This window comes from Eptesicus fuscus, chromosome 10, assembly GCF_027574615.1.
Source record: "Eptesicus fuscus isolate TK198812 chromosome 10, DD_ASM_mEF_20220401, whole genome shotgun sequence".
Lineage (NCBI taxonomy): Eukaryota > Metazoa > Chordata > Mammalia > Chiroptera > Vespertilionidae > Eptesicus > Eptesicus fuscus.
The window spans coordinates 51,603,929-51,629,555 of NC_072482.1; the positions used below are offsets into that span (position 1 = coordinate 51,603,929).

The 25,627-nt window shown below is 40.1% G+C and overlaps 1 protein-coding gene across 8 annotated transcripts in view; it reads left to right on the top strand.

Annotated features, from left to right (window-relative positions):
* Nucleotides 1-25,627, top strand: part of KLHL32 (kelch like family member 32) — a 137,919-nt gene that overhangs the window by 18,590 nt on the left and 93,702 nt on the right. For 6 of the 8 annotated variants that reach the window (XM_054722052.1, XM_054722057.1, XM_054722056.1 and 3 more), the window contains exon 3: nt 11,519-11,626. The exons of the other annotated variants lie outside the window; for them this stretch is intronic. In XM_054722052.1, coding sequence (XP_054578027.1) covers nt 11,519-11,626 — 108 coding nt within the window. The remainder of the gene's footprint in view (nt 1-11,518; nt 11,627-25,627) is intronic. 8 annotated transcript variants of the gene reach the window in all.

The window sequence follows — 25,627 nt, forward strand, 5'->3', positions numbered from 1 at the left end:
CAGTGTATGTCCTGTGGACCAGTGCCAGTCTGCGAAATGCTTGTTAACTGTCCACACACATGAGCTACTGAATGTAAATCATGCACACTGTGAAACGTTGTTAGTTCAACTGGCTTTTTTTTTTTTTCACAAGAAGCCTCTCTCAAGGAAGCAGGTAGTGAGTCCATTTGTGTTCTGGCCGGGATTCCTTACCTTGTCTCCGATGGATAAGAAACAGTGTGAAGGCAGCCTGCTTCGAGGAGCACTGATACAGATAATAACAATGCCCATGTTTCCATTTCCATTTTCATCCTGCCTTTTAGAGATATAATTGTCATATAACATTGATGTGGAAATTAAATGAGATAACAAATGTCAGGTGTACTAAATACTAAATAAAAGGCCTATAATCTTGGCGGTGTTTTTTATTTTTCAAGGAAAGGAGAGCAGAGTTTTGTTTTTAAACTAAAATCCTGTCAGGAAGCAACATTGTTTTAGGCAGCTCAGCAAGGATAGCTTTTGCCAATTTTTTCTGTATTCTAGATTTCAGTGTTGATTTTATTTTGAAATTAATTTTTCCCATGGCTGTACTTTAGAGATATAAATCTTTAATCTATTAACATGCTACAAGCTCTCCAGACACTCCAAATTGTCTTTACTGTTACTTTTTTAGGATTTACTGGCCACACCATTGCTTCCCCTATCATTTACAACCCAGGATTATGGTAAAGGTAACAACAGGCTCGAGACCCAGGAAGAGCCGGTGTTTCAGTTTGTGTCTAAGGTAGGAAAAAGCCAGTTTGAACGCAGTCAGACTCTCTCTTATTCAGCCTTTTGTTCTATTCAGTCCTTCAACTGATTATATGAGGCCCACCCACATTAGGGAGGTGCAATCTCCTTTATTCAGCCTGTTGATTCAAATGTTAATCTCATAAAAAAAAAAACACCATTAACGGGTACACACAGAATAGTGTTTGACGAAATATCTGGGTACCCCGGACCCAGTTCAGTTGACAAATAAAATGAGTCCTCAGAGATAACTTCAAAATGTATATCTTCAGACTGGACCCTCCCCTAAAATCCAGAATTTGTATATCCAAATATCTGCTTATTATCTCTACTTGGATGTTTAAGAGGTATCACAAATGTAATATATCCAAATGAAACTCCCAATTTCCTCCCATAAACCTGCTTGTTGCACAGTAGTCTCTATTTTAGTTAGCACAGCTCTAATTAATGTAGGCCCCCAAACTGCTGCGTAATTTTTGACATCGAAACTGCCAGCAAGTCCCATGGCTCTACTTTCAAAATATATTCAGACTCCAATCACTTCTACTACTACCACCAAGATGCAAGCTACTGTTATCTCTTGCCTGGAGTTCTGCAGTATCCCACTTGCCCCTTCATCTTCTTACTTCAGTCCTTGAGCCCTGGGAACCTATTTCAGAACTGCAGCCCCAGTGATCTTATTGACAGCAAAAGTCGGATTATGTCACTTTGGCTCAGCACCCTCTGATGATTTCCACTTTCACTTAAAATCACCATCTTAGTTTACACGATTCTACATCATCAGCAACCCCCCTCCACTCCAATCACACTGGCCTCCTTGCTGTTCCTCAGACAAGCCTGCATGCTCTTGCCGCAGGACCTTTGCACGACTGTTTCCTCAACTGTATTACTCTTCTCCTAGATGGCTACATGACTTGCCCTCTTCAGATCTTTGTTCAAATCCCACTTTCTTACAAAGTAAGACTTTAATTTTTTTTGACAATAACCTAATTTTTAAAGAAGACAATATTTATGTATTATGAAACTAAAAACATAGTAAAGACAAAAAGCTACTATTTTGTGTGTTTTTTAAAGCTTGTGGAGTCATAGGCCAGTCAGCAAAAGCTCGTTCCCCTCTGGGTTTGTGGGTCATGTTTATTCAGCAGTGACAAGAATGTCTGGGCCCATAGATACAGTTGGAAATATAAAAACAGTCAGTTTTACCTGTTTCTCAAGTAAAAGTGACTTCCGTTAAAACCAAATTTTAAAAAATTTATCCATACAGAACCCTCTGTGTAATAGATGGTATGGGGGTTGGGAGCAAAAGAGACTCAGAGACTTTGGGACACATTATATCTGTTTTCTTCCCACACGTGAGAATATGGCCTTGCTGATGCTGAGTGAGTCAGAAACCAGGAGAGTAATGATTATACCAACTCCCCAATATAGAACTTCTTAGAGTCTTAGTGGATGTGTACTGTTGGAAAAGAGATCTAAGTGCTGAATCCAAAAGACTTGTGACCTAACAGACATGTGGCTGTTTTCCCGGATCCAGCTGGCCCAGTCTTACATGGATCTAATTCCCTAGTCACCTGAAGCAACTAGGGAATTAGGAGCCAGGGAAAACTGGACACCTGGCTACTCACAGGTTTTGGAGTCTTTGACTAATTGGTTGGGGACCTAATGTGGTAGAGTATGGTCTTTTCCCCTCAACTTGTAACTCTGAAAATTCCAGAATCTGGTTTAGAAGAGGAACCTAAAATGCTGCAATGGACTTGTCTTTTCTTTTCTTAAGGCAATTGTGACTTAAAAACAAACAAACACCTACAAACAAATATAGTCCAAGAAACTGTGAAAACTGACAAAAATTGCCCACAGTTGAAAATGGGCTCAATTTCTTCCCTAAGTAATAATCACCTGTTGTCTATGAGTAGATGTTGGCATTCTACAACTTATATCTGATGATTAATTATTTAGTTAGTATCTACCAAGAAGAGGCCTAATGAAATAGCTTTTAAATTTAGCCAGAAAAAAAAAATAGCACCATTAATGATAGCCTTGACATTCAGCAAAGCCAAATTAAGCAGTCAATCTGATGTTTTATAGACAGTCTGTTATAGAGCCTCACACCCCGTGGATGTTCAATAAGCATTAATTGCCTGGCTGACGATGAACAGCTATACATCTGCCTGTTATAGAAACTGCCATGGTGAAATAAATAAGAGAAGGTTGATTTGAAATGTTCTGTGGGATAGGACCTTGTGAGCACCAAAAGGTGGGTGGGTTTTGTTGTGTTTTTTTTATTATTTTTTATTAATCAGGCTTCATAATTTCCTTTTAATGGAACACATTCATTAAAAATATAATTCCCTTGCCCAGCCGACATGGCTCAGTGGTTGAGTGTTGACCTATGAACTAGGAGGACATAGTTCGATTCCAGGTCAGAGCAGCTGGTCAATGATTCTCTCTCATTGATGTTTCTATCTCTCTCTCCCTCTCCCTTCTTCTCTTAAACCAATAAAAATATATTTTAAAAAATAGAATTCCCTTTGTCAATTCAAGGTAAAGTGACAGTTAATAGTGGTAGTGGTCAAATGTTATTTCCTTTTTAAATGGAAAGCTGAGAGCCTCTAAAGAATCAATGTCACATTCCCTTTTTAAATTATTTGCATCAATGCCAGGGAAATCATTAACATTTCAGGTCAGATGACTGTTATTTTCATTAGTGTGCTGATAATGCACTGTGTTCATTGTAGTGAATGGAGAATGGGGAACTCTTATCTGCATTTTATTCTTTCATTTATATGGATTCACTTTTACTGAATATAAATACTGTGAAGCTAGAAAAATATTTATAAAGTAATAATAATAGCTGACTTTTTTATCATTACTCTATGCAGTCATTGTGCTAAGCTCTTCATATGTATTTGTTTCAAGTGTGCGTTGAAAGATTATTTCACATTTTCTGCCACATCTTTTTTATGCCTTTGAAATGATAACTTTTACACTGTTCTATTTAAAATCACAATTTTACTCATGCTTATTTAATTGCAGTGATACAGTCAACCATAGCTTCCTCTGAAAGAACAAGAGCACATGTGTGAAGGATAATAAAGCTGATGAAAATTTTAAACCTTTAGAAATGGAGTAATGAGCAAAGACAGATGTTTTATAAAAGAAGGGCAAGACAGCTGATCATGTGAATCTGATGAATTGGTGTGGAGAACTACTGAGATCTATAGATATGCCTTGTTTCTGCATATCATTTTTATAAAAACTGATTCAAAATGAATTGTCCACACTGTGGAATGACCCAGCTGCTTGTTGAAGCAATTGCTTTTAATTAGCCCATCTGATGTTGATTGGATTTGGGCCTTGCATGCCTGGATTCCTGAAAGATTGAATTACCAGTTATTCTTCTCATTTAGAGACATGTGATTCTACCATGGTAAAGTGATTAGATATCAAGTCGTTCTTGTCACTTTTAAAATTATATATGTGTATAAACAACTTCATGGGATTAAAAGAAGTTCTTCATCTAGTTACTTTTGAAAGATATTTGAACTCTCATGGATTATTCTTAAACTCTTCCCTCCTCCACCCCCCCATTTTGTACAATGTGGAGACTTTTTGTGTAGTCTGCATGGACAAACGTGGTTGCAAAAGGAGTAACATATGGGACAAACTGAACACTTCCTACTAAACTGGCCTGTTCTGCCCCGGATCAGGAAGGTTCCAGTGAAGTGGTTGCTTAGTAACTAATGGAGTTACCGTAGAAGAAACCGTGTTAGCAGGGGTGCTTGCCCTCATCTGTGTGTTCGCCTAATAATGGGAGAGTGGCTCCAGTGCATGTTGCCTGGCTTGCAGCTGTTAAACCAAAGTGACGACTAAAATGAAAGATTGAAGAGAGATTCCACAGCTGGGCTGGAAGCCTATATGTGTAGTCTTACACACCTTATTTTATGTTAGTATGTTGAAGAAAAAGATATTAAAAATAAAGAGTAACTACTGAAATTTGGGGTTAAAATTTTTAAGAGTGATTGTTAACTTACAATGGGTTTTTAAAGAGTAGAACAATTATTATCTTCATCATTCTTCCAAAAAGTCCTCCATAGAAAAGGGTTAACAGATTTTATGTGATGGCGCCATGGATTCTAGGGCAGACACGGCATGTCTTGTGCTTGTCTGTATACATACTTCATGAGGCAGGGCTGGCACATCTGTCGTTACACCCGTAACTAGATTCTGACCACTCTCACTTGAGCCTGAATATGGCCTCACAGCTCTCAACAGGGCTGCAGGCAGCCACTGCCAGCCTTTGAGGGGCAGGCAAGAAACTGCCTTTTCATTCTTTGTGGCAAATCGAAACTACTTAAAAGCTTCTGCCTTCTGAATTCCATTAGAATGGGTATGAGGGATTTGTGACAATAGCAGCTCTGAGTTGGCCAAGCAAAATTCCTCTTCAGGAAACTATAAAAAAAGAGATGGACCAGGGAAAGTCAAACCAAATAATTGGGAAAAGGAAGGTGGTGTGATAGATTTACTCCTTCAAAGACCTTATTCTTGAAATCATGGGAGGCAACCAATGGATGTTTCCCTCTCACGTCGATGTTTCTCTCTCCCTTCCTCTCCCTAAAATCAATAATAAAAATGGCTTATCGAATATATTCAATAAGGAAGAGTAAAAGTACCATCCCTAAATATGTTTAAAATATTTAAAGATAAGAGAATGGACTTGTTTACATGGTGGGTAGCAAAATATTGAAATCCCAGACCCAAGGGATGGGACCATAAACTAGAAGGTAACAGGAGCACCAGAGGAATGAGTGGAAGCCAAGGGATCAGAGAGGGGGGCCCAAGGCTAAAGGCAGATGTGTGGATGCTATTTTCCAGAGTATGTAACAAGTAACAAGTAACAAGGATAAATACCATTCGTGGATAGCCTGACTTCATGATGGGCAACAGATTTTGGCCTACACACTTACCATATCTTTAGCTAAGAAAACAGCAACTTGATTTGTGTCTTTTTCCACTCCATTCTCTCCCAGAAGACCCCAGTGGTTGAGGTATGGCCACATTCAGGAGGAGGAGAATTCTAAAGAGAAATAGGAAAACCATAATCATGCGGCTTTTGAAGGGCTCATTATCACCATGTAGTTAATTCAAGAAGCAACCGTGCCAAGAGCAAAGCCGTGAAATATAACTAGATTTTTTTTAAATAAACAAGCTACATGTTTGAAGCTGTTGGGAAAACCAATATGTTTTATAGTATGTGGTATATAAGATTTTTTTTTTCTTTATATGGTTAAGGTGAGGGGAAACTGGTATTTTAGCAGTCTAATTATAATTACAGTGATATAATCTTACTGCTTTTGTTTGTCTTGATATTTTATTCTCTGAGAGGACTACTATACTATTTGAGGAAGAATTAAAACAGCTATAAAAGATATATCAGGAAGGAAAAAACCCTCCAACCCAACCACCCCAGTCTTTCAAACCATTAAGCTCCCCCAACAGATTGGATTGCTTTCACATTTGGGAGATCATGAAGGTAAATGATCCAGTTCAACTGTGGTCAGGACCCTTCTCAACTAAATGCTAGGGGATGGGTTATTATGGTTAATTGAACAGTCTCATTAACTGGGATTTACTACCATTTCTATCTGTGACGTATAACCAAAATTCAATAAAGGATAATCACCATTAACACTAAATTGAGCAAAATGTAATCTTTGTTGATTCAGAAGTTAGCTCCAGTCTCTGTAATGCCTCAAGGCCATTGTAAACATTGCTAATTGTATAACACTGGGCATATAAAAGAGGAGGAGGATCAGGCTAGATCTGCTGCAATCAATGCACGTTACTTTTTTTCAATAACTTTCATAAACATTCTTGTTTACTTTTATTTAACTCCCTTGTAAAAGATAAGGGTTGGATGTGCTCAAAACAATCCAGTTATTTCACCTGTAAAATCAGTTGGATTCCTTGTAACTTGGGAATTCACAGTACATCTTGCTCATGTCTAGTGTTAATTCCAAAGCCACATATAGTAGTTTACTAAAAAGAACATATTTCACCAACTTAAAGTGCTTAAAAAAAGTCTTAATCAGCTGTCATTCTACTTATCTTTGAAGATGTAGACTTTTCATTGGTCAGTTTTGTGGCATAAAGTACCAACCTAAAATTGGTCATAGCTCATCTTGTGACTGCATGATAACTAACATGACCCAGGGGAACTTAATTCATGGGCTGTGATGTTAGGACTCAATTTGTGTCACTTCTGTGTGAAATATAGGAGAAATGACACACCATAAATCCATAACTCTCTCTGAGGTAGGCACTTAGTGGATTGTGGTCTCACAAACTGGGTTTTCAATTAGAAAGATTTGTGGAGGTGGCAGTACATTATCAGCCAAGAGTGAGCTGTGACAAAATTGTAAATCTCAACCCGGCCAAGGCTTTCCCAAAGACAATACAGTGTGAACCAAGGCAGAACCTGTGCAATGCGTTGATATTTGTAGGCAGAACCTTATCCCATGCTTTGGAAGAATGTGGCTTAATAGAGGACATTACCATATGTTCTTAATTTTTTCCAAATGTCTATCTTTGAACTTATTTGTATTTGGCTTATGGTAGATACTCTTGAACTTTAGCTATGTTTTATATCCCAGGTTCTAAAACATCTTACATCATGAAAATTCTTTCTTATGTCAAATTATTTTTGTTTATAGCAGTGTAGAACAGCTGGACATCATCCACAGATGCATTTCTGAAGAGCTTGTTCATTTGTTCATCAGTTCATTCACCTGTCTTTGCTAGGGTCTAGACTCTCCACAGTGAGTAAGGAAGATGTGGAACTCACTTTCATGAAGCTAAGTTACCTTTTCAGGGAGATCAATGCTAAAACTAAAAGAAGGCACTCTTGGTCTCCTCACCTCTTTTGCTACCAAAGAGGCTTTGTCCTTCCCCCTGGGCTCGGGCAGGTCTCCAGACATTGTTTCACAAGCTCGGGCAGCCTCGTCAGCTGGTGTTTTACTCTGTCAAATGGCCAGGTTCATTCTTACATCCTATGAGCCTTTCCCTAATTGAGGTTTCTTGTAAGTTTGTTAAACTCAAGACATTGACCTTGATTTAATAGTTACCTTTTTTTAAATTAACTAATTTTCTACTTTTTAAAAATTATGATGCATTAAGTTTGTAACATCAAATTTCTAAAACTCTGTGATATGATACCAGAATGGAAACTACGTGATTATAGAAATAACGGTGATGGTTTTTATGATGGGGTCTGTCCTTAAAGTAGGGTAAGGAATATGGGGTGAAAGTGAAGTGCTGCAGCCAGTCATAGGAATTTTGAGTAGGATTGTCATTAGGAAAGTATTTGAAAGGAATGGATTTGGGCAGAGGGGAGAGGAGAGGGCTGCTTCTTAACTCTTAGTCCAATGGGGATCAAAAGGATGCATGGGAGAGGAGGACATTCAGTGTGGATTAGAGTAGCAGTTTCTATTTATTAAGCATCTATTATGCATAACTGTATCTAAACCTTAAGGCAACCCTGTGAGGTTGGTATTATCCTCATTTTACAAATAAGGGACCTGAGGTTTAGAGAAGTTAACGAATTAGCCAAGGTCACATGTTCAAGGTAAATTGCCTGGTTGTAGAACTAGGAGTTGAATCATATGTGTCTTCCTGTACAATCCTGGACATTAAAAATAAAGTTTTCAAAAGGCACTTGTTAGAAATAGATGGGTAACATACCCATTGTAATGGTCCAAATAATACTATGTAAATGGACTAAAATTAATAGTCTCTTCCTTCCTCTACAGTCATACCCTATAATAAAGCCCCAGTGACCAATTTGGTGTTCCTTTATTGCTAATGCAAACATATTCAAGTATATATACACATTATTTAAGGGGTTGTTTTCTTGCCCCAACTCTACCAGGCCAGGCTTCATGTTCAGTAGCTCACAACCCTCTGGTTGAGGAAGCCTGTTCTATGCCAATTGCCCTGGTTGCTTTTGAAAGACACCTACGAAAGCAAATTCAAAAATCTCCCTTGGCAGCTTGTTCTGTTATTTAACTTTTGCTCTCAGGAACTTTTTTCCATTTCATTAACCCAGATAATTGTTCTGCAGTCTGAGTCATTTCTGTCTTGCTCTGCATATGGGGTTGATGGAGAGCAGCTGGTCACCCTATCAGGTGCAATTTCAACTTAGAGGATCTGAAAAAAGAAATTCGTGTGAGGAACATTAAAACCTGAAACACTAAATTTAATTTAAAAAAAAAGACATTGAAAACAACTGAAATTTCTTTCATTTTTTTTTAAGTGGCTATAAGAAGTCTGGAAGCAAATTCAGAATTACACAAATTGAACTAATTTTTTTTATTGTGACCTGTACTTTTTAATTTTAAGATTTTAGATCTTCTATAAATACATAAACATAATCCATTTAACATTAAAGTCAATTTTCTGTTAGCATTTTTTAATGTATAGCCCACACTTGATTTTCAAGAAACCGTAGAAACTGGTACTTCTAATGTATCAATCATTTTAACCAGAGAATGTATAAAAGAAACTTTATTTTATTATCACAAAATTTAAATTTCACCAAGAGCTTGCCTGTTATCAGGCCATGTATCATGTACTGAATACTTTACATATATACTGTCATATAATCTTCAAACAAGTTCATTAGTCCCATTTTTCAGGTAAGAAAACTGAGTCAGGTTACATGTTTGTCATTCTCACTTGCCAGTGATCAAACCCAGAATTGTTTTGTTACAAATTTGCTTTAAACACTGTGCTTCACCAAACCAAGGATCATGTGACTTCAAATCTAGTCTTCTTAACCTGCCATACAGTGCCTTAACTGCTGGTGACACCAGTGGGAAGCCAGATCAAGTCACTAACTAACCAGGTTCCCAAATTTACCACATTGACCATTGGCCTTTAACAGATTCTATAGGATCAATTTAGAAGGTTAAAATTTTAAGGTTAGATTTTATTTATGATAAAGTAAATTTCTGAAAGTTAAATATATTCTTAATTTAAAATGTATAGAACTATGAGCATCAAAATAAATGTATCAAAATTAAAAATTCCTAAAGGTACATATTAATACTTTGGCAGAACAAAATATGACATTTTTAAAATTAAAAAGATTTAAGGGGAGCTGAACTATTACCGCATAGAACAATGAGGTAGGTATGTTGTATTGTTGTTGTGTTTTTGTTTTACTTTTGTGAATGAGCCAAATTATAAGATCTGAAGGAACAGTACAAGACTTCTCTCATTCAGACACCAATGACAAGTTTGAGGGGATTCCTAAAACTACTTTCATATTCAATAATTTGCTAGACAGAGTCACAGAACTCACTGAAAGCTTTCATACTCGTGGATTTGGCTTATTACAGGGAAAGGATGCAAATGGGAACCAGCCCAGGCAAGAGGCACAGAGGGCAGAGTGCAGAAGGGGACCAGATATGGTGCTTCTGGCCATCCGCCTCCTGTGGGGCTGTGCTACCTCCTCTGGCCATGCTGTGCGACAGTGTGCACAGGGGACTGCCAACCAGGGAAGCTCGCCCATGCTTGTGGTGTCCGAGTTTTTACTGGGGCTCAACTGCAAGCTGCCTATGTGTCTGGCCTTTCATCTCTAGCCTCTCCCGGGACCTCCAGTTCATACCTTTAATCTCCAGTTCTGCTGAGGTCAGAATTGATATGGTGTGGCTCCAAACCCCGTCATAAATCATGTCCCCTAGACTCAGTGGTCAAAGCCCCAGACACACCAAGACACTCCTATCAGGCAGGATAATCCAAGGGCCTAGAGATCACGTCCCAGAAACCCAGGGCAAAGGCAGACCTCTCATTGGGTAAGGTTAAGTCTTTCTTCACTACACAGAGTAGTGTATTTCATCATCAGTAACACAAAGTCAAACTTGTTAAAGGCTTTTGTGGTGGGCAAGGCAAACCTATGCATTTGTTTAATATGGCAAGTTTTTATTTTTTTAATTTTCAAGTTTCCGTTTGACATATTGGTCATTCAGTGGAAGAACTGACGTTTCAGTAAGTTGGCCATTTGAAGAGTTAGTTTAGGACATATTGACTTTCACTGAATAACTTTGACAGTGGTTCTCAAAATCAAGTGAGCATCAGAGTCACCTGGATGACCCTTACAACACAGATCGCTGGACTGACTTTGAGTTTCTGATTCAGCAGATCCTGGGAAGACACCTCCCCCCCGCTCCCCATCCCAAGAATATATAACGATTTCCTGGGCTGTACTGATGTTGGCAGCCCAGGAGCCACGTTTTGAGAACCACTGGAATAGAGTGTGTGATAATGTAGCAGAAGAGAGGAATGAGCTGTGTCATTGAGATGGGGACTAAAGGAAGAACAGTTGGAGACAAGGGTGTGCTTTCCATGTCCTGTTGACAAGAATGTTTGGGAGTGCTGCACATTTCATGAAATCCCAGGATCCAGAGAATGAGTTCAGTGAGTGAGTCTAAACACAGTGGCCCCGGAGAAGGGCTGTGGGAGTAAATGAGAGTCTGCGTGTGGGGTGTGCAGTGCTCTTTGGGTATTGCTGTACCTGGTGAGACAGTGATTTGCAGTGGCTTGTGTCAATGAAGCTTTGTCAAAGCATTGCAGAAACCAGTATCAGTCTTTAACCTATAAAACTTTTTTCTTTCCTAGTCTCTCTAGGACTTTCCCTTGTTCTCTTGCTTTTTAAGTCCCATAACTCTCTGTCTCTTCCTTTTTCCCGCCTCAGGCAATGTTCAGTCTTTGCATGGTGGAAAGTGGAGCTGACGAGGTGAATTTGCATGGTGTGACCAGCCTTGGCTTAAAGCAGGCTCTGGAGTTCGCATACACAGGACAGGTATGGTACAGGACATCTAAGAGGCTGAACATGTTAACTGTAGCTAATCAGAGGAGATTCTCCTTGAGGCATGAGACTTCATTATTTTTCTTGTTATGCATCTTGATGTTTTAAAAAATTTTCACATCTTTAATTTTATAGCTACATGATGGAAAGGTAAGTAAAGCAGTATGATTTTAAATAGGACCCAGGGAACATAATATTTTCATCTTAGCTCAGTGGTTTGTTGGTATAATTTTAAAATATCCTAAAGGACTATTATACGGGAGTTTGCAAGATAACTTGAATTCTCATTGTTATCACTGAAGCTCAGTGATTCAGTTTTGGCTTTATTGGCTTAAAAACAAGACCAAAAAAACAAAAAAAAAAAAACAATGTAAAGCCCTGAAAGGCTATGTCTAGCATCTTGGCACCCTGTCCTCCTCAAATATCTCAGAGTCAAGGTGTCGAGATTAGAATGTGATTGTTTGAAAGGCAAAATTGTTCATTATTAAAATTGTTGTGGGATTAACATGCATCTCCAGAGAACAACAGTTTCTCTCTCTCTCTCTCTCTCTCTCTCTCTCTCTCTCTCTCTCTCTCTCTCTCTCTCTCCATGTTAGTGTACAGCTATCAGCAAATCAAAATAAAACTGCATAAAGACAATATGATTCAGATCTCAAGCTTCGTGGTTCTTAACTACTAGTAGTTTTATGTTAGTGAAACAATTATTAGAACACACAAGACCTTTCCTTTATAAGTTATTTTTAATTGAGATATGATTGACATATAACATTGTATTAGATTTAGGTGTACAACATAATAATTTGATATATGTATATATTGTGAAATGATTACCACAATAAGTTTAGTTAACATCCATCATCACACACAGTTACAATATTTTTCTCTTGTGATGAGGGCTTTTAATTATACTCTCTTAGCGTCTTTCACATACACAGTACAGTATTGTTAACTGTAGTTTCCATACTATACATTATGCCCCCAGGGCTTATTTATCTCATAATCAGAAGTCTGTACCTTTGACCCACTTCACCCATTTTGCTCCCTTCCCCCCATTTTTATTTTAGAATTACTCAACTGAATCAATGCAGACACAGACTGGATGTTTATCCTCTTTTATAAAATTTTGTTCTTTAATTCCATGTCATCCAACTTAGGTCCAGTGTCTTCTGTGCTAAAATCAGGGCCTTGTCTCTCTCTCTCTCTCTCTCTCTCTCTCTCTCTCTCTCTCTCTCTCTCTCTCTCTTTTAATTTATTTTTATTGATTTCAGAGAGGAAGGGAGAGGGAGAGAGAGACAGAAACATCAATGATAAGAGAGAATTATTGATTGGCTGCCTCCTGCATGCCCTGCACTGGGGATCGAACCCAGGCATGTGCCCCAACAGGGAATTGACCTCCTGTTTCATAGGTCAACCCTTTTCCACTGTGCCAGCTGGACAAGAGCCTCTTCTCTTGACAGACTCACATCCTGGTGGGAGAAAGAGGAAAATAAAGAATTATATATCCTTACTGTGATGAGAGGTATAATAGAAACAGAACATAAGACCCAGTGGGGACAAAAGGGAGGGTGTAGTCAACCAGGGCCATCGGTGCAAACCTTCGCAGAGAAGGTGGTATTTGTTAAAGAAAGATGGAAGCTCACTCTTCTACTAAATTTCCTTCTTTGGAGGCATATTAAAGTGTATGATATTGTCCATTCTCTTTGCTGCATTAGTAGAGTTTGAGAAATGTTTCATAGAATAACTGAGGCAACTTTGGCAGCTGAAATGAAAATAGTAGGTGGGGAGGGGGCATCATCCCTCAAGGAGCAAGTGCAAAGCTGAGTAGAAAGAATACGGATAACAAGCTTGGTGTCAGCCCAGCCAGATGTCATGCCTTAGGAAATAAGGGAGACAATTATTGTTCACAGAATTGCCAACAAATATTCCCAGTGAAGTGAGCAAATAATGTGTTGTATGCTCTTTGGTTTCTTTGATTAAAGAAAGATACCAGCTTGTGTTGTGTATATTTCTCTCTTCACACCTTAATTCCAGTCACACCTGCAGTTGCCCATCTCTACAATATCATTGATAACCCACAGCTCACACTTCACTCATCACTCGTGTGTAATCGGGATGAAATAGCAAATATTGTGTGTATGTTTTATAAAGCTACCCAAGAAAATAGTTTCTATACTTAGCTTCATTAACAATGCTTTAAGCTCAGAGGTTATAGGCTACAAAGCATGTTTAAATCATTAGTAAACAAAAGAGCACAAAAATTGCTGGGAAGGTTGAGGTCAAATACACAGGCAAATATAAGTGGCTGCCTTACTGTTTGCCTCGATTGCCTTGTGTTTCTTTCACAACATATATAAACTTAGCCTGCAGCACGAAGGTCTATGAAGCATGATCTGAAAATAGCATGGGGGGAGCTGACATTCTGAAGGGAAAACACTGCTTGGGAAGAGGGACGAAGTGTGCAGTAGGGCAGCCATATCCTATTTCTCAGAAGTCATATGCTCATATTCCACTTTCATGAGGAGAAAGAAAGCCAAATGAGAAAAATATATAGTTAGGTATTTGGTATTAGTGCTTAAAAAAAAAAAAAAAAAAAGCAAATCCTAGGACCAGACCTGGAGTTGCATTTATTCTGCCCAACGACTCATTGTTGACATGAGCACCCACAGAAGGGTGAGAAGCTTGCAGCACACGTCTATAATAATAAAAGCGTACTATGCTAATTAGACCAGACTTCCTTCCGGATAACCTTCCGGATGAAGCCGAGGCTGCAAAGGAAGCCTGGGTCCCGGGTGCCAGAGGGAAGCCAGTGCCGGCAGCCGGGGGAAGGAAGGCCTACTCTTGCACAAATTTCATGCATCAGGCCTCTAGTACAGTAATAACTCCACTGTTCAGATCATGTACTGAGGGGACAGGCAGGGGGCTGGCATTTCATAGGGCACCTCCTACAAGAGCCAAGGCACTGCCCTGAGCACTTTACGTGTGCTGTTTACCCAGCCTTCTTGACAGCTCCTGGGAATGCAGTGATCCCATCATAACACAACAAGCCCAGGAAGTACAGTGAATGACTGAGACCATTCTCCAGTGTATAGTGATCTATGAGTCAAACCCAGTTCTCTTCACTTCACAGCCATTATTCTCTCTTAATGTGCTATGTCCTTAAGAAAGTGTTAAGTCATACTTTGGTGAAGGAGGTGAAGTGTTTAGACATTTTAGAGAGTTAACACTTTTTAAAAAAAATATATATTTGTATTGATTTCAGAAAGGAAGGGAGCGGGAGAGAGAGATAGAAACATTAATAAGAGAGAATCATTGTTTGGCCTCCTCCTGCATGCCCCCGACTGGGGATCAAGCCAGCAACCCGGGCATGTGCCCCGATGGGGAATCAAACCCTGACATCCTGGTTCATAGGTCGGTGCTTAACCACTGAGCCACACTGGACAGACAAGAGCGTGAACTCTTTGGATGGTTCTCTCAACCTGGGCGCCTTTCCAACATCAGTTCGCAAGGGCCCTGAGATGCTGCTCTGTACTCTGTAGGTGATGATTCTTTGCTGCAGAGTGGAGGTTACTGTAGTGTTCCTTGGACAATATCTATGGCAGTGTGGTTTCTTAAATACCCAAATGACTTTATATATAATAAATCTGTCTTCCCTTTGAGACCTGGACACAGATGATGGCAAAAAGTGAAATTGGAGTATACTTAGGAAATGTAAAAAGCTGCTTTCTCTTACTATGGAATTGAAATTAACACTAAGCAAAGAATTTGGAATATGGAATTCATCGTTTTTTTCAAATTGTTAGTTGTTTTTTACTATTGTGAACATTATGCATTAGACTTGTAAAAATCTGGGATAACATTGAATTTCTCTACCTATAGCATTTCTCCTGACAGTTGAGTAGACCTTTAGTCAGTTGTAGTAAGCACAGTATAAAATGTAAGTATTTCTAGTGTCTGGAAATGGTTGCTGTCTTGGGAGAGATGTGGCAGTATAGAGTGGGTGTGATGAATGAATGTCGCCAAGTGTAGCAAGATGTGTGCATGTTCCTCCTGCACACTGCTCTAAAGCCTAGCCCTCTTAAAATTGGTCACAGGTTTCATCCAGGAGGTTTTAAAGAAAAAAGTGAACTTTTCCCCTAATGCTAATCGATCCTCTGAAAATGCATGCCCTTTTCTTATCACAGGGCTGAGCAAGCACACCCTCTGCCTTTGCACTAATTAGGGACACGCCCTATCTGTGGGAACACCCTGCCTGGGACACAGGTTGAGCAGAGCCCAGGGTGCTTTGCAGCCCCCATGATGACCTTGCACAGCCATACACAGCAGAGCCAGCCATGGGGGGCAGAGGAGCCAGGCTGCTCCGCAGGCCCTGTGCTAGGCTGGCCCTGGGAGCTAGGCCGAAAGCAAATGGTGTGACATGAACTGTCACTGGGCAGATCTGCCTTAGGGAGAAAGGTGAACCTAAAAGCACCCACAAGCTCTCACTTAACTCTTGTGGGCAAGAGGACACTGTTACCCTGGCCTCTCTCAATCTCTTCACTTTCCAGCTCTGGCCAAGAATTAATTGGTGTTTGAGACCAGTCCTAAGTAGAAGAGACACCAGGAAGAAGGGGCCAAAAGGGATTCTGATGGAGATGTGGCCCGGGAGGAGAAATCCTAGACAAGCGGTCAGCAAGCAGAGGTTGCTAAGAAAGCCTAGCCAGACCGTGAGGAGCAGGTGAACCGAGACGAGACCCCTTTATAGAGAGAAGAGCGCTGCTCCGAAAGGGGAAGGACTTCCAGCCCCAAAGGACTTGGAATGAGCCTCTAGGAATTGGAATTACTGGACCCAAAATGGAAGCCAGAAGGACTGAGAACCACAATGAGGTTCACTGTTTAGCACGCTGGCTATGAGGACACCAAGGAAGAGAGACTGTATGCCAACAAGTACGGTGCTAAATACCTTCCATGTTAAACCTAGTTAGCTTCCCCTTACTTCCCAGAGAACTGTCCTCCTGTTCCACCCCTTATAGCCTGATGGAGAGATTCCAGAAACCCAGTAAAGAGGAACTATGTACCAACTGATAGTGACATTTGTAGTACCTTTAAATTTTCCCACCTCCAGGGACTGCTAGCTTGGTCAGCCATGAGCAGCTGTGCCGTCTCTGAGCATCTGAAGAAAAACGATTCTTTGGTATCTCTATTCCCTTGCTTTTCTCTTCATTATCCAATTACTCCTTCCACGTGATGGAAGAACCAATCTCTGTGGGAACACCCATCCTAATTGGCTTTCCCTGATCCAGAGAATGATGCTTTAGCACCATCTTCACAGAGCTATTTTGTGTAACCATTAATATTACTATTTGAAGTCTTTGGAACTCTGGACAAGTGTGGTACTCTATTAAGTGAAAACAACTTTTTTTTTTTTTAAGCTATAGTTTTGGTCATGTAAAAATGCTCATGAAATCCAAAACTAAAGAAAACTGTTCCTTAATTTTCATGGTCTTACATTATAACGTTTTTCTTCATGATTCTCAGTTGATTCCCTAATATGTTCCACGTGATTGTTTTGTAGCTAGCTCTGATAAGGCAAATACTGTAGCATTACATTTTGATGATCATTGAAATGGTATTTATTCTCCAGAGCAGAATACTTTTCCTTGGAGACCTGAGCATCAGGCCTGGCTGCAGAGTGACAGGAATCTTGATGAGAACTGTCTTCCCGTGGACCATCCCTTTAGGGATAGATGTGTCGCTTTGCATAGAAAAGGTCCCCATCAGATTTACTTATAAACATAACCAGCTGCAATAAATGGTTGACATGGAAAAAATCTGGGAGAGAATTTTCTTAAATGCTTTTCTTGGGAGCAGTGTTAAGATAGTCAGTGGTCTGAACATTTTAGCTGCAGAGTCCTTTCTTCACCTGGCAGTACCTGCAGAAGCCTGGCCCCAAACTCCCCACCCCCCCCCCCGCCCCCAAGGCACCTGCACTGTGCTCCAGGCTCTACAGGGAACAGTTTAAAATGTGCATTTTAACTAAGAATATTTAGAGTTGTGCAGAAAGGAATCATTTCTCTCCCCTTCTTCTTGTCAGAGATGCATCAGAGTCCATAGCTGGGTTGTTGACACAGAGAGTTTAAGAGGAATAAAATGAAGGGAGGGAGTTTCAATTCCACCAGCGACTTTTTGCTTTCTTAGATCTTTGAAACTCTACCTTATCTGCCTTTGGAGGTATTTTCTCTTTTATCAATGGAATTTTGAAACAAACAAGCATGCACATGTGTTTGCTTGCTGTTTGGGGGTGAAGATGTCACACGTTCCCATGCATGGTTTCATAGACAGTGTTGACTGACGACAAAAACCATATGCCAATTGGAATTGTTATGGCTCTCAAAATGTCAACTATAATAAGCCTTTGACATAGGTTGGTGGTCAAAAGTGATAAGGACGGATTGGGAACCTAGTCGTTCATTGTGAAAAAAATGAGAAGTGATATTTTAGAAGTCCAGGTCCAGACTGACCCCTCAGAAGCTTGCTTTTCTCAGAGGGGGATCCTAGACTAACTCCACGGAGCACAAAGCCTGTCTGCTCCTCCTGGAGAACAGCTGATTCACACCAAGGGCAGTCATGTGGGAGGGGCTCCCACCTATAGACAGGATCTGTTCTAAAGGAGAGTCTACTCCGTGCCAGCCTGTTCTCTCTCATTAAATCTGCATGAGCTGTCTGGTCACAATGTACCCAGGGTGTAGTTTATCCTGCAGGAATTATAAAGCTATCTGCTTAGCGCTTCAATGTCTGGAATATCTCTGTGGGAGGAAGTGTAACTGTGGCCAAACTTCTGACATCAGCTTTCCAATCTGGTAATAAATCCGCTATTTTGGTTAAGATCATGTTTCCTAGATTTTCCCTAATAATCTACAAGGCTCCCAAGCAGGTCCAGAATGACCTGAAAGGGAAAGTAGGGGTGACTGGCTTCGGCATTTATTCTGGTTAGGGGGTGGAGCTGAAGGTTCTCCACAAAGGCAGGGACTTGGGTGGTTTGAACCTCTCACCAGCACCGAGGCAGAGTACTTGGACTTACCTGTACTTTTCTCCAGGTGTGGGGCAAGCTGGGAAGAGGGAGAGGTGGGGCTTCAAAGCTGTCAGCTGTCAAACATCCAAAATGCCGTCAGACTCATTAGTCTGGTGTTCTACTTGAGTAATAGTCACATTGTAGGCAGATACTTTCCTTTGGGACATTGTGAAAGTCAGTCACTTACTGAAAACAAAATGTACCGGTATTTGAACAGTATTCTTATAGCATTTATCATCTTTCTTGGCATTCATTCTGGGCCAAGGTGCTTGAGCTCTTGTGAATAGAACGTGCCCACTGGTAACACTGTGTGGGTCTCTGAATATCTGAGATAATAGTAGATGACAAGGATGGGTGTGGCCCCTGTCTTTTAACCTTATCTTCATTGTATAAAACTCCCTTCAAATGAGGAGGATTTGTTGCCATTCTTTCTCCACTCTCCTTTCAACTCTGTCTATCTCCCAACCCCACCCTACTGCCAGCATGGGGAATAGAAAGGGAAGTTTTTCCTGTATGCTCTTCATAATGGTTTTATTGTCAGAGTGGAGCATTAAACAATCAGTCCTTTCCTAGCTGACATCCTTCAAAGTAGAAACAGCTGATGTCCAGCAACTCAAAATAGAAGGTCACCCCACTTAGGTAATTGGGGGTAGATGTGCACTTGTTTCTCTTGAATGTCCCGGTACCTATAGCCAAGTTCTATAGCCAAGCATTTTATATTTTACTAGAGGCCCAGTGCATGAAAATTCATGCACTCAGGGGGGTCCCTCAGCCCAGCCTGCACCCTCTCACAATCCGGGACCCCTTGGGTAGAGTCCCTAGGCCTGGCCTGAGATCAGGGCCTATTGGGGCTTTCCTTCCCCCCTGCTAAGTCAGCTGGACCCACCCCTGCCGCTGCCACTGCTTTTCATCTGTGCAGCACTTCCCCCACTCCCCTGCCACCGGTGGCCTCCCTCTGCAGGCGACAGGCTGGGGTGCAATGGCTTGGCTGGCCTGGGCCTCCCTCTTTCTTTGCTTGGGGGCGGGGTCAGCCCTGCGAGGGGCCATCTGCCTACCTGATCGCCCCTAACTGCTGGCCTGCCTACCTGATCTCCCCTAACCACTCTGCCTGACTGCCTGATTGCCCCTAACCGCTTGCTTGGGGCCGGGGCCAGCCCGGTGAGGGGCTGTCTGCCTACCTAATCACCCCTAACCTCTGGCCTGCCTACCTGATTGCACCTAACCACTTGCCTGCCTACCTGATCACCCCTAACTGCTAGTCTGCCTACCTGATCACCCCTAACTGCTGGTCTGCCTACCTGATCACCCCTAACCACTCTGCCTGTCTGCCTCATTGCCCCTAACTGTTTGCTTGGGTGCAGGGCCAGCCCACAAGGGGCCTTGGTAGTCTGATCTCTGGTCATTTTGGTTGTGATGCCTCTGGCCTTTTATTATATAGGATGGTGTCCATATGGGATTTTTTCTTATGTTTGAGGAGCCATTTGCTCAGTAACTCCTGTTTTGGAATACTTCTAAGCAGAAATCATTACAATTGTGTTCTTTCTTGATCATTGGAATTTGAGCTGCACTCAAAATTATTCTCTAAGGAAATTCTTCAGTGCTCCATCAAATCACCTCTGAATGGAGGAAGATTGACAGTTTATTTAGTGGAGAATCTTGATTAGATCCTTATTTTTGATAAGAAGATGTAAGCCTCTTTAAGTATATGAACTTTTCCCCTGTTCAGTAACAGAACGATTGCACCTAGCCTCAGCCTGTTTGCTGGAAAGCTCTTACTAAAAGTTCATTTGAGAGAAATTATATACATAATGGATTCCCAGAAGATATGCAGTCTGTCCATCTGACTTGGTGGTTCTCAAACTCATCTATTAGATCTTAATATAAAAAGGCCACCTTTACTATCCTGAAATGAAAGTTTTAGATAATATAACCTAATCACACAAATTACCCTATCGATAAGAACGCCTTAACGATATATAAAGAACAAACAGAAGGAAAGAAATTACAATAAAAATAATTTTTATTTCAGTATGTAAATGTTTGGGCAGAACCCTTTCAGAAGGCATAATGAAATAGTCACCTATCTACACCTCCAGGTGGAATGGCCATGCCGGGGGCAACTGCGTACAGATGCAGACTGACACCTGAATGCTTTGCTGGAAACTGAGATACCTCAGAGGCGTGCCCTCGGGCAGTGGTCGGCAAACCGGGGCTCGCGAGCCACATGCGGCTCTTCTAACGCCACTTCTTCAAAATAGTCTTGCCCAGGCCAAAAACTGACTTCTGCGCATGGGCCACGAAGTTTCAATCGCACTGCACGTGCGCGCCCGCACGTGGTATTTTGTGGAAGAGCCACACTCAAGGGGCCAAAGAGCTGCATGTGGCTCGAGAGCCTCGGTTTGCCGACCACTGCCCTAGGGGACATGGTTTTCTAAAATAGTGAACAACTCTTAGTCAAATTACATACAAAACAAAACAATAGTCTTCTCTTGGTTTTTATTGTGGTAGCACTCCTGGAAATGTTAGTGTGTCTTGACACACACACACACACACAAAATTGTGCTTATATATGAAACAGAGTTAGATTCTGGGCTTAGATTTTTATAAACTGTTTGTACTTATGTGCATGTCCAGCAGGGCATTCAAATGTGCGGGATCTAAGGCAGTTCTTTGTGGTTGGTCCTACATTTTGCATAACATCTAGCATCCCTGGCTGCTGCCCAATAGATGGCCAGTAGTGTCCCCACTCCTGGGACAACCAAAAGCACCTGTACAGATTTCCAAATTGCTCCCGAGAAGGTTGTGCTGCCGTCATTAAGAACCACTGCTCAGCTATTCTAAATGTTATACCTGGATCATGGTAGAAAATCAAAACAGAATGTCTGGGTTTTAAGGTTCTTTTTATTAACTTTTACTTTTTATGCAAATTTTCTACAAAAAATACGCTTTTGATGGTGTTGAAAGTGTAGTCATTCAATGATACTCTTTGATTTTTAAAATTATTTTTATTCAATTTATTGGAGTGACATTGGTTAATAAAATTATATAGGTTTCAGGTATACAATTCTATTATTATAGAATCTGTAGATTGTAACGATACTTTTAATGTCAGCAGGAAAATTTCCATTAGATCTCAGGGCCTGGAGAAGGTAGCTAGGATTATTTTAATATTTTGATATTTTCATATCTTTTATTAGATTTCATGATTATCTTTTTAGTTTTTATGCTAGGGAGCTTAGGACCATATTTGTGGCTCATTTTTAATAGTTATGAGTACATATTCATATGCATATATATACACATGTGTGTATATATATCCTGGAATGAAAGTTTTAGATAATATAACCTACTCACACAAATTACCCTAACTATCGATAAGAATGCCTTAACGATATATAAAGAACAAGTAAATATCCTATTTTAATTAATTAATCTCATAGTACTTTTTGTTTTCTTTAGCTTGAAATACTTATGTTCCTAATTTTTAAATGCTTGCATTGATACCTCAGATTCTTCTCAAAATGAGATAGAATATCAGTAAATCAATAAAGTGAATAAAGAGATTTGTGACCTCTGTCTGGAAGTTTCTGGAATCCCGGGGGTACTTAAATGTTATTTGTAGGCATGAATAAAATGCTACACCCCATTCGTTCTGCCTACAAAAATGAAATGTCTCCAAATTCCTAAGTTGTTCCATAAATAAGCCATTTCACCTCCTTCCTAAAATTTTTCCATTCTTATTTTTATCACTAAAAATATGGGACATACAAATGCTATAAAAATAAATTACATTTTTCATCTTTGAAAATGAAAAAAATCACTCAGATGTTCACACAAACATAAACAAGAATAAAAGTGGAAAACAATATTCACCAAAATTCTCACTTATTTACACATTCTATATTATCTGTCCATGTTTTCCCTGGTATTTTTCCATATGCCTAAGTAATTATATATAGACTAGAGTCCCAGTGCATGAAAATTCATGCACTGGAGGGGGGTCCCTCAACCTGGCCTGCCCCCTCTCACAGTCCGGGAGCCCTCAGGGGCGGGAGGCAACCCGGCCATCAGGGGAAGGTGACACCCCATCACACCTCTGCTGCTGCCACTGCCGGCAGCACAAGCCTCGGCCAGCCCTGGTTACCTGAGCCTCGGCCTCAGGTGGCCCTGGGCGGCTGGGCAGCCAACATCCGAGGCTTGCCTGTGCCTCGGGTTGGTGCTGGGTGCCTGGGGGGCTGAGAGGACTGGGGGACTCCGGAGGCAGGCATGTGGAGCTGAGGGGACTGGGCACCGCCATCTTGTGGCTGTGGGCACTGCCATCTTTGCGGTGGTGTGAGGGTCAATTAGCATATTCCCTGTTTATTAGATAGGATTTTTGTGATTATAATTTACTTTAACTTTTTTTCTGGAATTAGGTGTAAACATCCATTTATCCATAAATGCATAATATGTAAATAATAGCCTGTTATTATAATCCATTTTTTCCTTTTATTTGGATTGTTTTAAATAAATTTATAGACGTGGGATTACTTGATCAAGAGAAGGAACTTTTTGTGTGTGTGTGTGAATTGCCTTCTGAAAGAGTTTTATAATAGCTGCTGTTGGAGAATAAGTTTTTTAAACTTCTTTCCTTAAAATGGAATTCTTGAGCCCTCTGCTGGAAGCGTTTAGTATCTGTCTGAAGTAGTAGTGTATGGGAGTTTTACAATTCTAAATAGAAGATTTTTTAAAAGAAAACCAATTGATGGCAAAAATATATGGTCTTCATGGTTAATTTCAAGATAAAAAACATAACTGGCCAAACATAATTTTTAAGAAGATTTATATTTTAAGTAGGTATCCATTGAATGTCCTAAATTAATTTGTGAATATTTATTTTCTTTGTGTACTTCACAAAAACCATCCATTTGTAGTTTACTCTCAAATTGAGATCTATTAATTCATCAAGTACTTACTGAGCACCTACTATGTATTAGATTTATTAGAAGTTAAGGATGGATTGATGAAAAAAATGCTCAGGGATTGTTTTCTCAGAGTGACTCAAATTGCCAGACCAACACACTATTGCACTTGTTAGAAATGGATTACCAGGGGCCTGAATTATTACTGTGTATGGAGCATAGTGAAGTACCTGAGGATATTCCATGCTCCAAAAGTTACACTAGTTCAGATAAGAGAATGAGTAATAAAGCCTTAGTACTTTGTAGAATACTGCTGGATATTAATGATATAGTTTTCATAGGAAGAATTACTTCACAGCTTCCTTCCATGAAATGAAGCATCCCCAGCCAGGTGCTCCTGAACACCCAGTGTCCACTGCTCTCTCAGCATGGACTGCACCACAGTGCAATCATTCCTTTTGGCTCTTGGCTTCTGTCTCTGCTCCAGCACTCATTAGTAGCATAACGGTGGCCAGCTACACATGAACAGTGGCTTCAGCCCTATTCATTTTTTCAGAGACCTTCTGTCTTTGGCTGTCAGTATTTTAAGTCATGTTTCTTTCTTCTCTGCTCATGCTAGCGTTATAAGAAACTAGTTCTGTGTGGAGAAGCCCAGCTTCATCAGTAAAGCTTTATGGGATGTGTTCATCACCTTGAAAGAGCACTAGTTATAAAAGGAAGTCTTAATAATTAATTTGGCTTTTTTATAACTGGTAATGACCATTATGTTTCATTATATTTAATTGCTGGGACCACTTCTTTCTCTTAATGTTAGAAACTATCAAAAATTTGTTCTGCTTTCTCAAATAATGAGGCCATTTTTAAAGGTGATGTAAGTGTATATAATTTATCTTTACATTTTGCTAAATAATATATTTTGTTAATTTAAGCATAATGAAGAACACTATGTTGGACATGACTAGCTGACAGAATGATTAATCTCAGAGCTTTGAAATGCCAAAATGGAGAAGGAGCCAAAAAAGGTAGGGTTTGCTCATACAATGTGAAGGAACCCAGCTTTTTCATAAGAAGAATTATTTGCAACTTCAATTAAGGGAGGCATCCCAAGGCAAGTGCTGTGACAGCACCCTGTGGCGACTGCTATCTCAGCATTAATCATACCACAGCTAAGAATTCCATTTGACTTCTTTCTTCCCTCTCTTCTCAGGCACCTAGATAGAGTATTTAATCCATCATCCTTCCACTTGTCCTAAAATAGGAAAGGAAGAACCGGTTTCAGAGGCAATGGACTGGAAAATTCTTTAAGTCACATTAATGGTAATAAACAAAATGATTGCAAGATAGCAAAAGTTACCAGTTTTCCTGGTAGTGCAATGTTAGAGTCCTCATCTATCCTAAGGTTTCTTCTTGGCATCTTAGAGAAGGCTAGGCTATGCTTCTGCAACTTGCCTGTAACCTTAGAAATTTCACATAAACCAAATGATCTTGTGTAAACATGCGAAGGAAGATAATAGAATCTCAAAGTGATATCTACACCTTTCTTTTTTAAAAAACTATGTTTTTATTGATGGACTATTTTTTTTAAGAGAGAGGAAGGGAGAAAGAGAGGGAGATAGAAACATCAATGATGAGAATCATTGATCAGCTGCCTCCTGCATACCTCCTACTGGGAATTGACCCCTGACCAGGAATCAAACCCCAATCTCCTGGTTCATGGGTTGATGTTCAACCACTGAGCTACACTGGCCAGGCTACACTATTCTTTTTTTTTATTAGGATATTTTAATTATTATTTTATCTTTGTGGTTTTTAACAGTCTTTAAAATATTCTGAAAATCAAATCTGTTTTTTTCTTTTTTTCATATTCTAATGAATTGAACATAAAAGTTCTTTTTTTTTTTAAGAAAAGCAAATAAGAATATATTGGCTGCAGCAAAAAACTCACTTAAAGCAGTGAAACAAGGAAGGACATAGAAGTAACAGGAAAGCCTAGGCTGGGCTGCTTTGTCTCACTGGGAAGTCAGAAAAGGGGGCCCTGGTTACAAG